At 64.3% G+C, this 11,654-nt stretch overlaps 2 protein-coding genes and 1 pseudogene across 3 annotated transcripts in view; 2 read left to right on the forward strand and 1 right to left on the reverse strand.

The window, feature by feature from the left end:
- The window catches only part of LOC311202908 (butyrophilin subfamily 1 member A1-like), a 197,971-nt pseudogene that overhangs the window by 16,428 nt on the left and 169,889 nt on the right, over nucleotides 1-11,654 (forward strand). The window lies entirely within an intron of this gene.
- Nucleotides 329-4,213, reverse strand: TAP2 (transporter 2, ATP binding cassette subfamily B member; the record flags this gene model as incomplete). The annotated part of the gene is made up of 11 exons (XM_084277407.1): nucleotides 329-832; nucleotides 921-1,051; nucleotides 1,133-1,292; nucleotides 1,375-1,548; nucleotides 1,640-1,828; nucleotides 1,909-2,037; nucleotides 2,114-2,311; nucleotides 3,013-3,218; nucleotides 3,295-3,425; nucleotides 3,510-3,618; nucleotides 3,739-4,213. 11 exons carry the CDS (start codon nucleotides 4,211-4,213, stop codon nucleotides 602-604), a joined length of 2,133 nt encoding a protein of 710 aa, XP_084133533.1. The 3' UTR covers nucleotides 329-601.
- TAP1 (transporter 1, ATP binding cassette subfamily B member) lies at nucleotides 5,123-10,700 on the forward strand (the record flags this gene model as incomplete). Its single annotated transcript, XM_084277403.1, has 10 exons — nucleotides 5,123-5,600; nucleotides 5,857-5,959; nucleotides 6,065-6,401; nucleotides 6,565-6,762; nucleotides 7,396-7,524; nucleotides 7,781-7,966; nucleotides 8,408-8,581; nucleotides 9,200-9,359; nucleotides 9,438-9,574; nucleotides 10,065-10,700. The coding sequence occupies 10 exons, from the start codon at nucleotides 5,123-5,125 to the stop codon at nucleotides 10,461-10,463; spliced, it is 2,301 nt and encodes a 766-aa protein (XP_084133529.1). The 3' UTR covers nucleotides 10,464-10,700.

The following is an 11,654-nucleotide window of genomic DNA, read 5'->3' on the forward strand; positions in this document are numbered from 1 at the left end:
GCTCCGGAGGCAGCTGCCTTAATGCTGCTCAAGGACGTTCCCACCCAGCTGCTTCAGGGATCTCCTGGACCTGTTTGTATCATCGGTGTGGTGGTCCCAGTTATCTTCTGGCAAGTTGAAGTCCTCATGAGGACAAGGGCAGATGATCTAGAGGTGTCTCTGAGTTCCTTGGAGAATAATTCATCGATGTCGTTGGTCCAGACCCCCCCCAGTGACACCCCCTTTGTTTATCCCTTGGTCCTTCCCCAGAGACTCTCAACCGTTGGCTCATCACTCTTCTCCCACCCCAGGTCCCGCTGCCTCAACACACCCTGGGTACAAACAGGAGGGTTTATTTCAAGCTCTGGGTCCTGTGCCCAGCGCTGCTGGTTACCAGTAGCACCCACTGGGACACACTGGTTCCCAAGGTCACCGTCGCACCGCAAGTACATGGCAGTGTGCCCAGCTGGGCACCTGTGCTCCCCCAGCACAGCCCTCAGGGATGACTGGCCACAACGCTCTCCAGGACCCATCCAGCTCTTCCCTGAAGGGATTCTGTACAAATCTCTGTGGTAACTGGAGTGGATGTCTCCTCCTTCCCAGCTGATGGAGCAGGAGGTGGCTACTGCTCCTGAGAGCCCATCCCCGGGGTGTCTGGCTGCCCCACACCAGGGTGTCTCTGCAACAGGCGGCTGTAGGGCCCATTCCGCCTCCGCAGCTCGGCCGGTGTCCCCCTCTCAACCACGGCGCCACGTTCCAGCACGATGACACGATCGGCCACCTCCAGCATCCGTGGGCAGTGGGAGATGAGCAGCACCGTCCGGGCCTCCCCGCTCTGCACCCACTGCTGCGGCTACGGGAGGAACCATCAGCACCCATCAGCACCTGCTGTGGGGATGGGACCCCCACCAGGGCTACCCCAGGGCTCCCCCCCACCTCACCTCCACCTCTCCATCCAGAGCACTGGTGGCTTCGTCGAGGATGAGGACGGTCGGGCGCCGCACCAGGGCCCGGGCGATGGCGATGCGCTGCTTCTCCCCGGCAGAGAGCTGCCCCCCTTTCTCCCCCACGTCTGCAGGACAAACGGACAGGAGGGTTGAGAGAGACCCAGGTCCCTGCATCCCCCTCCCCACCAGCCCTCTTCAGCACTCACCCGTGTTGAAACCCCGGTCCAGCGCCAAGATGAAGTCCAGAGCGCCGGCGGCAGCGGCAGCCGCCTTCACCTCCTCCTCCCCGCAGCTCTCCAACCCGAAGGTGATGTTGTCCCAGATGGTGCCAGAAAAAAGGACAGGCTCCTGCCCCACCAAGGCCACCTGCTCCCCCCAGGCACAGGCTGAGACCGGGCACCACTCAGTGCGGTTGTGCTGCCCACCCGCCTGCTGCTGCTGCCCTCACCTTGCGGTGCAGGTAGTGGTGCTCATAGTCCTGCAGTGGCTTCCCATCCAGCAGCACCTCCCCAGCCCTGGGCTCGTAGAATCGCTCCAGCAGCGCCGCGCACGTGCTCTTCCCGCTGCCGTTCAGCCCCGCCAGCGCCGTCACCTCCCCGGGGTACAGCTCGAAGGAGACGTCCTTTGGAGAGGAGGAGGCAGGATGCAGCGGTGGATGCTCGGAGACACCCCCATCCCCTCCTTGGGGACCCCCCCTGGACCCCGGGGTCTACCTGCAGGACAAGGTGCTCGGGGCGTGCAGGATAGGCAAAGGAGACGTGCTGGAAGGTGACGTGGCCCTGCAGCTTGGCGGGTGCCCACATGCCCCCGGTGACCCCGGTGGGTTCCCGGTCCAGGTACTCGAAGACCTTGCGGCCAGCAGCCGCCTTGCTGAGCAGGTCACCGTGGCCAAAGACCAGCACCTGCACAGGACAGAGGTGCTGGCAGCAGGGACAGGGGACAGATGGACGCGGTGAGGGGAACACGCGTCGCGTGGCCTCACCTGCACCTGGCGGCCAATTTTAGCCTGGTAGAGCAGGAAGGTGACGAGGTTGCCGGCAGTGATGGTCCCCTCACGGAGCTGCTGGTGCCCGTAGCACAGCACCAGCACCTGCATGGCCAGCTGCAGCGCCTGCAGGGATGGGGGTCAGCGGGTGGGGGGGACAAGGAGAGCCCAAACACCGGGGTCTGTCCTACGCCCACCTCACCCGCTCAGTGAGGGTGAAGAGTGCCTTCTCCACATCTATCTGGTCCTTCAGTGCCAGCATTTTGGCCACTGCCTGGCTGTGGCGACGCTCCTCCTCCTCCTCCCCGGCGAAGGTCCGCACCGTTTCGATGGAGGAGACGGCCTCCTGCACCGCTGCTGCCGTGCTGGCTGTGGCGTCCAGGGATGCTCGCTGCAGCACCTGCGTGGGGCCAGACAGACTCAGCACCTGTCCATCCCCTCCCCACCAGCCCCAAATCTCTGTCCCCCCACCCCACTGTGCCATCCTTGCCAACCCCATCCCATCCCTGCTGACCCCTTCCCCACTGGCATGTCCCCATCCCCACCAGCCCCTCCAGCCCCCACTGTCCCATGCTGTGTCTCGACCCCATCCCCACCATTCTCATTGCCACCATCTCATCACCCCACTCCCCCTCCCACCATCCCATCCCATCCCATCCCATCCCATCCCATCCCATCCCATCCCATCCCCACCAGCCCCTCCAGCCCCCACTGTCCCATCCTGTGTCTCCACCCCATCCCCACCGTTCTCATTGCCAGCATCTCATCACCCCGCTCCCTCTCCCACCATCCCATCCCATTCTGTCCCCATCCCATTATCCAATCCCATCCCCACCAATCTCATTGCCACCATCTCATCCCTCCTGCTCCCCCTCCCACCATCCCATCCCATCCCATCCCATCCCATCCCATCCCATCCCATCCCATCCCATCCCATCCCATCCCATCCCATCCCATCCCATCCCCATCCCCATCCCATTATCCCACTCCATCCCATCCTCACCAACACATTCCCTGGTCCCCACCCCACCACCCCATCTTCCCTGGTCCTCATTCCGTCCCCTCCATCCCATCTTGTTCCCAACCCATCCCTACTGTCACCTGGTGCCGGGAGTCATAGATCTTTCGGATGGTGATGGTGATGGGCACCTCCAGCAGCGCCAGCAGCGCCAGGCGGGGCGAGAGCCCCACCATGAAGCCACCCAAGCCCAACGCTATGCCCAGGCTCCTCAACGCTATGTTGGTGCTTAACGGCACCGCACCACACAGCAAGGGCACATCGTTGGACAACCGGGCAGACAGCTCCGCTGTGGGGACAGTGAGGGGTCAGTAGTGGGATTGGGTGTCCTGGGAGGTTGGAGGAAAGGATTGGGACCCCCCTACCTGCTGGTGTCCCCTGGAAGAAGGCCAGATCTTGGCGCACCAGGTGGGAGAAGAGCCGGTGGCGGGTGCTCAGTTTGAGCCGGGCTTGTGCCAGGAGAAAAAGACCCCCACGGCAGCCGGCAAACAGCGAGCTGGGCAAGATGGACACAGGGACCCCCCATCAGCTGGGCTGTGGAGGACAGACCAATGGACAAAGGGGACACAGGGACGCTCACCTGCCCAAATCAGCAGCGAGGACCAGGCAGACAGTGAAGGCGGTGGGTCCATCCCCACGCTGGATGGCATCCAGGGCTTGGCCAGTGCAGTACGGCCCCGCGGTCTCACCTGGATGGAAACCAGACAAGGGGGTGGGGGGTGTTCAGCGGGGGGTTGGGGGAAAGCAGCAACACCAGGACACCCCCCCACATCCCCCTCATCCCCCCCCCGCCATCCACCATCACTCACTCAGCGCAGCCAACGCCAGGAAGAGGAAGGCACCGCCGAGCACGGGCCACTCGGTCCACGCCAGCGTCAGCAGCCGCCTCACAGCCGCCGGTGACTTGGTGCCCACATCCCCGCCCGGCGACGGCACGGCCCAGGCCAGCAGCGCCACGATGGTCACGCCGTGGGTCAGCACCAGCCAAGATGGCACAGCCGCGGCCAGCAGCACCGGCGCGGCGCTGTACGGCACCAGGAGGCTCCGGAGGGTGAGGAAGATGGCGGGGGTGAGGCTGAGCACGATGGCAGCTCCCTGGGGACCCTCCAGTGCCAGCAGTCGCTGGGCCACGGTAAAAGCCATTAGGCGCAGCCCGGCTTCCAGCCAGGTGGCTACTGGGCCCAGCTGGGCCAGTCCTGGGGCCAGCCAGGCCAGTGCCGCCAGCAGCACCAGGTCAACCAGCAGTAGGAGGACGGTGAGACGCGCGGCAGGAAGCAGCGCCATGGCCTGGGCGCTCACCAGTCAACACCAGTGCTCCCACTGCAACTCCTCTGGATGGCGCTTAGCACCCTAGGGAATTCACCAGTCAAAACCAGAGCTCCCAGTTCAAACCCCCCCAGTCCCAGCCAGGACCCCAAAACCCTGCCCAGCACCCTGCAGCACTCACCCACCAACACCAGTGTTCCCAGTTTACACACCCCAGTCCCAGTCAGGACCCCAAAACCCTGCCCAGCACCCTGCAGCACTCACCAGTCAACACCAGTGCTCCCAGTTCAGCCCCTCCGGTCCCAGCCAGGACCCCAAAACCCTGCCCAGCACCCTGCAGCACTCACCAGTCAACACCAGTGCTCCCACTTTACACCCCCCAGTCCCAGCCAGGACCCCAAAACCCTGCCCAGCACCCTGCAGCACTCACCAATCAACACCAGTGCTCCCAGTTTACACCCTCCAGTCCCAGCCAGGACCCCAATACCCTGCCCAGCACCCTGCAGCACTCACCAGTCAACACCAGCGCTCCCAGTACATCACCCCACAGCAACCACAGCCCACCCAGTCCCTCCCAGCGCGGTCCCGCCGCGCTGCCTTTCGCTTTCACTTTCGAGGCCCCGCCCCCCCCGCAGCACGCGCCTCGACAAACTGCTGCATCCCCATCTGCCTAGCAACTGATGACGACAACTCCTCGGCCAATGAGCGCCGCCCGCCAGGCTCTTGCGCCTCCCTGCCCCCCCATCCTCCGGTTCCGCCCCCCGGGCAGGGATACGGGGGATGGCGACCCCCCGGGATGCCCCCGTCGGTTTCTGGTGCCCTGTGCCCCCCTCCCCGGTGATGCCCGGTGCCTGGAGGGGCTCTCCCGGTGATGCCCGGTGTCCGTCCCCTGTCCCTCCCCCCCGCCCCGGTTCCCGGGGCTGCGCCATGCGGCGGCAGGTCCCGCCCCCCCTCCCCCCCCGCCTTCTTCCCCCTCCCGCCCCCCCCCGCGCTGGGTTTGGCTTTCTGGGAAACGGCGGCAGGAGCGGGAACAGACCGGAGCGGGGGCACCGGCACCGGGAGCAACCCGGGACCGGGCCGGGAAACCCGGGAGCAGAACCGGAGCATCCCGGAACCGGGCCGGGAATCTCAGGATCGGGACCGGAGCACCCCGGGTCACACCGGAGCATCCCGGAACCGGGCCGGGAACCTCGGGATCGGGACCGGAGCATCCCGGATCACACCGGACACCTCGGGAGCGGGACCGGAGCATCCCGGGACCAGGACCGGAGCATCCCGGGTCACACCGGGACCGGTCCGGGACAGACGATGGGGACGGGCCCCGCCCGCCGCCTCCTGTCCCTGCTGAGCCCCGAGCGCCGGAGCTGCGCGGTGGTGGCGGCGCTGATGACGGCCTCGGTCCTCGGTACCCGGGGAGGAGGAACGGCGCGGGGGGTGGGTGGGCATCGCAGGGGGGGGGGGGGGGCACCCAGCTTGGGGGGGAGGGGACCTCTGAGCTTTGGGGGGACAGCACCCATTGGGATGGGGTGGGGGGGATGCAGCACCAGCCCCTTGGGGTCACACTGTGGGGTCTCCCCACCCTTGGGGGGGGGGGGGTGTGACACAGACCTGGGGGGGTGTCCCCCTTGCCCTGACCTCGTGTGTGTGTTGTGTCCCCACAGGGGAGGTGGCCGTCCCCTACTTCACGGGGCGCATCACCGACTGGGTGGCCAGCGAGGATGAGATGGTGACCAAGTGGCCCATGGTGCTGCTGGGGCTCAGCAGGTAGGGCGGTGACACGGGGGATGTCACAGGGGGTGGGCAGGGAGGTGGCACACGTTGTCCCCACGCTAAGCCACCTCCCCCCACCCCCGGGTGCCACTGCCACAGCGCCATCTCCGAGTTCACCTGCGACGTCACCTACACGCGGACGCTGAGCCGAGCGCTGGGACGTCTCCAGCGCCGCGTCTTCGCCGCCATCCTGCGACAGGATGTCACCTCCCTGCATCTGATGGGCACCGGGGCAGTGACAGCGCGGGTGACGGGGGACGTGGAGGCCGCTCACACGGCGGTGGCCGAGGCGCTCAGCCTCTTGCTGTGGTACCTGGCGCGGGGCGTTTGTCTCCTGGCCACCATGGCTTGGTTGTCAACTCACCTGGCCTTTGTCACCCTCCTGTCACTGCCCGTCCTCCTGCTGCTGCCCCGGGTTGTCGGCAAGGTCCAGCAGGTACTGAGGTGGGGGTACACAGGTCCCTTGTCCCCTGCCCGTGCCCACCATCCCCTCTGTCCCCTCCATGTCACCACCCCACGCCCACCATGTCCCACTCCCTGCTCCCCCTGTGTCCATCCCTACCCCCCTACCATCCCCATGGTGACACCTCTGTCCCTAGAGCCTGTCACGGCGGGTGCAGGACGCACTGGCAGATGCCACCAAGGTGGCAGTGGAGACCTTCCAGGCCATGGCCACTGTCCGCAGCTTCGCCCACGAGGCTGGGGCGGCCAAGCGGTACCACCAGCGCCTGCAGCACGTCTACCGGCTGGAGGGGAAGGAGGCGGCCACCTACGCTGCCACCGTTTGGGCCAGCGGGGTATGGGGACAGGGGACACGGTGTCACCGGGGCTGGGGGACAAGAGGATGCGATGGCAAGAGGATGGGGGATGTGATGTCATGGGGGTGATGGGACATGGGGATGTGGTGGCTGGGGGACAGGGGACACAGGGATGTGGTGGCACAGGGATGGAGGACGTGATGACATGGGGACAGGGGACACAGGGATGTGGTGGCACAGGGATGGAGGGCCTGGGGTTGGGGGTTATGGGGCTGTGGTGGCAGAGGGCTGGGGGATGTGATGTCATGGGGGTGATGGGACATGGGGATGTGGTGGCTGGGGGACAGGGGACACATGGGTGTGGTGGCACAGGGATGGAGGACGTGATGACATGGGGACAGGGGACACAGGGATGTGGTGGCACAGGGATGGAGGACGTGATGACATGGGGACATCAGGACACACGGGGGACGCCAGCACGAGGGCTCTGTGGCACAGGGGACGGTGCCATGGGGAATGTGACGCCTCTGGGACATGAGGGAACCATGATGAAACGGGGAGGTGACAGAGCTGGGACCTCAGCGTGCCTGCAGAGAGGTGGCTGTGGCAAGGAGGGGGATGGGAACCCCACAGCGGGGTCCCCCAGCAGCGATCTCCCTGTGGTGTCCCCAGTTCGCAGCACTGGCCCTGAAGCTGGGGCTCCTCTGGTACGGGGGACAGCTGGTGACCAGGGGGAGCATCACCACTGGGGACCTTCTGACCTTCCTCATCTACCAGATGCAGTTCACCGACGCTGTGGAGGTGAGGCTGAGGGGATACTGTGTCCCCAGTGTCCCCCTCATTGTGTCCCCAAGTCCTCCCCTCTGTCCCCATGTCCTGCCGTGTCCCCATGGCCTCTCTACCACGTCTCAGTGTCTCCTGCTGTGGCCCCATATCCTCCCTGCCAGGTCCCCATGCCCATTCCCCACATCCTTCTGGATACATACCTGTCCCCAGTGTCCCCATGTCCCCATGCCTGTCCCACACCCTCCTGGGGTTGTCCCCATTGTGTCCCCAGGTCCTTCTTCGCTACTACCCCAACATGACCAAGGCTGTGGGTGCCTCAGAGAAGATCTTTGAGTTCCTGGACAAGGAGGAGCAGGTGACACCTACGGGGACACTGGTGCCTGATGTCCTGGAGGGCCACCTCCAGCTTGAGGATGTCTGGTTCTCCTACCCTGAGCAGCAAGAGCCTGTCCTCAAGGTGGGCATGGGGAAGGGGTGGGGGATGCAGGGATGTGGTGGGAGGATGTGGTGGGGACATGGTGTGGGGACCCAGAGGTGGTGGGGAGGATGTGGTGGTGGGGGATGACAGAATGATGAGGTGGGGATACAGCAGGTGGACATGGGGACACAGTTGTGGTGGGGGGACATGGGGACATTGTGTGGGGATACAGGGGTGCTGGGGAGGGTGTGGGGACATGATGGGGGCTGTGGGGACACTGTGGGGACATGGCAGGGAGGGCATGGGGGCATGAAGATGGTGGGAGGCCATGGGGACATGGTGGGAACAGGGCAGAGAGGGCGTGGGGACACGGATGTGGTGGGGAGGGTGTGGGGACATGGTGGGAACAAGGTAGGACCACATGGGGAGGGTGGGAGGCACTGGGGGAGAAGGTGCAGGGTGTCACCTCTGTCCCCCCAGGGAGTGTCCCTGGACCTGCGCCCCGGAGAGGTGCTGGCAGTGGTTGCCCCCCCAGGGGCAGGGAAGAGCACCCTGGTGTCCCTGGTCCTGTGCCTGCGACCACCGAGGACCGGGAGGGTGCTGCTGGATGGTCACCCCCTCCCTGAGTACCAGCACACCTACCTGCGTGGTCAGGTGCTGCCACCGCCCCTCACACGATGTCCCCAACAGGTCCCCACCACCTGGTGTCACCACCCATCCCCAATGGGACCCCTGGCACCTGCTGCCACCACCCATCCCCAATGGGTCCCCACTGCCACTCAGTGTCACCGCCCATCCCCAACAGGTCCCCACCACCTGGTGTCACCACCCATCCCCAATGGGTCCCCACTGCCACCTGCTGTCACTACCCATCCCCATCAGGATGCTGTGTCACCAACTGTCCCCAGTGCATCCCCAGATATCCCTGCCACGCCCATGGGCCATCCCCACCACGTCCCTGCCATGTCCCCAGCCATCACCACCACGTCCCAAACACATCCCTGCTGTGTCCCCAGATGTCTCCCCCACCTCTCCATCTGTGTCCCCACCATGTCACCACTGCATCCCTGCTGTGTCCTCAGCTGTCCCCTCCACGTCCTTGCCAAATCCCCTGCAGTGTCCCCCACCCATCCCCACCATCCTCTTGCCGCATCCCCGCCGTGTTCCCAGCCCTGTCCCAGCTGTGTCCCCATCACATCCCCTGCCACATCCCTGCTGTGTCGTCCCCCCCCCACATCCCCACCGTGTCCCCAGCTGTCCCCTCTGCCGCAGGTGTCAGCTGTCCCCCAGGAGCCGGTGCTCTTCTCCCGCTCGCTCCACGCCAACATCGCGTACGGGCCGGAGAGCTGGAGCCGGGCGCAGGTGACAGTGGCAGCCACCCGGGCTGGTGCCCACACCTTTATCACTCGCCTGCCCCAGGGCTATGACACAGGTAGGAGGTGACCCCCAACCTCACTGTCCCCATGTCCCTGTGTCCCCGTGTCCCCACCCTGACCTCCGTCTCGCGCAGAGGTGGGCGAGCTGGGGGGGCAGCTCTCCGGGGGCCAGCGGCAGGGGGTGGCCATCGCTCGGGCCCTGGTAAGGGACCCTCGTGTCCTCGTCCTCGATGAACCCACCAGCGCCCTGGATGCCAAGAGCCAGCTGCAGGTAGGAGGTGACACCTCTGTCCCCTGTCTCTGTCCTTGGGGTTCTCCCTGGGTCTCCTCTTTCTCTTGACCCCTGGGTCCCTGGTCATGGTGTCCCCTTTGTCCGTGGCCCCTGTAGTCCTCAGTTCCTGTGTCCCCTCAGTCCCTGTTTCCTGGGTCTCTGCTCCTGGGAGCCCTTGGCCCCAATTCCATGTGGTCCCATGGCCCCTGAGTCCCTCTCCCAGCAGCCCCCCAGTCCCTGCTGCCCATGTCCTCTGGGTCTCAACTTCCCATGGCTCCCTGCTCCCCATGTCCTCTGGCTCCTCATTCCCCATGTCCCCTTGGTCCCCATATCCCATGTGTCCCCAGGTCCTTAGCCTCCGTGTCCCCTTGGTCTCAACTCCCCATGTCCCTTGTCTTTCTGTTTCCGGTGCTCCCTGGGTCCTTGCTCCCCATGTCCCCTGTGTCTCCACACCTGAGGGTCCCCACTGATGATGACACACCCGTTGCAGGTGGAAGAGGAGATCTTCAGAGCCAGCAGGACCAAGCGCTCGGTGCTGCTGGTGACGGGGCAGGTGGCCCTGGCCATGCGGGCGCAGCGGGTGGCCGTGCTGGAGGGGGGACGACTGCACGAACTGGGGTCCCCTGAGGAGCTCCAGCGCCCCGGCAGCCACTACTGGAACCTGCTGCAGGGTGGGGGACAAGGGGGGACAGCGGGGGATGGGGACACGGAGAAAGAGAGTGAGGAACAGCAGCCACCACGGGCCGGGATGGGGACACCAAGGGGTGGGGACAATGAGAGCCAGGGTGGGGACAGTGAGAACATGGATGAGGACCTCAAGAGATGGGATGGGGACACCAGGAGCAGTGATGAGGATGCTGGAAGCTGTGATGAGGACACAAGGAACTAGGATGGGGACACCGCAAACCAGGATGAGGACACCAAGAACAGGGCTGTGGACACCAAAGGCTGTAAGAAGAAACCATGAAGGCTGTGCTGGGGGAGTGCAGGTGCCCAGCTAGACACACTGCCATGTACTTGCGGTGTGACGGTGACCTTGGGAACCAGTGTGTCCCAGTGGGTGCTACTGGTATCCAGCAGCACTGAGCACGGGCCCCAGAGCTTGAAATAAACCCTCCTGTTTGTACCCAGGGTGTGTTGGGGCAGTGGGACCTGGGGTGGGAGAAGGGTGATGAGCCAACAGTTGAGAGTCTCTGGGGAAGGACCAAGGGACAAACAGACAAAGGGGATGTCGCTGGGGGGGGGGGGGGGGGGGGTCTGGACCAATGACATCGATGAATTATTCTCCAAGGAACTCAGAGACACCTCTATATCATCTGCTCTTGTCCTCATGGGGACTTCAACTTGCCAGAAGATAACTGGGACCACCACACTGATGATACAAACAGGTCCAGGAGATCCCTGAAGCAGCTGGGTGGGAACTTCCTTGAGCAGCATTAAGGCAGCTGCCTCCAGAGCTTCACCACCAGAAGTGGGGAGAGCAGGTTATGGACTGGTGAGGGGCCCAGTTGGGAAGGTCCCCTGGCTTTTGAAGGCGTCAGGGTCCATCAGTGCTGGGGAATGTTTAAGTCCCACCTTCTAGAAGCTGGGGAACAGGGAGGCTCGGCGGAGCAGGGACTTTCTTCTGGAGCTGAGGTGGGAAAAGGAAGCAGATGGGCAAAGGAAGCAGGAACAAGCACTGTGGGAGGTTTCCTGGCTGTAATTACCCTGCTGTCATTAATTAACCTGCACTAACGACTCTGCTGCCCTCCCCATCACAATGCCCCAGCCACTGTCCTTTGCTCCCCAGAAGCTCCACTCCCTCCATTCCAGCCCGTTGAGCTTGATGAATGCCCTGGGCGCTGGCTGCAGTGCTGGGGTCAGGTCACCGAATCACAGAATTATCAAGGTTGGAAAAGACCTAAAAGATCATTCAGTCCAACCATTCACCTATTACTACCAGCTCCCACTAAACCATGTCCCTCAATACAACATCCAGTCTTTCCTTGAACACCCCCAGGGTCGGTGACTCCACCACCTCCCTGGGCAGTGCATTCCAGTGCCTGACTACCCTTTCCAAGAAGTAGTGCTTCCTAATGTC

The sequence above is a fragment of the Gallinula chloropus genome (assembly GCF_964237585.1).
Source record: "Gallinula chloropus genome assembly, chromosome: 32".
NCBI classification, from domain to species: domain Eukaryota; kingdom Metazoa; phylum Chordata; class Aves; order Gruiformes; family Rallidae; genus Gallinula; species Gallinula chloropus.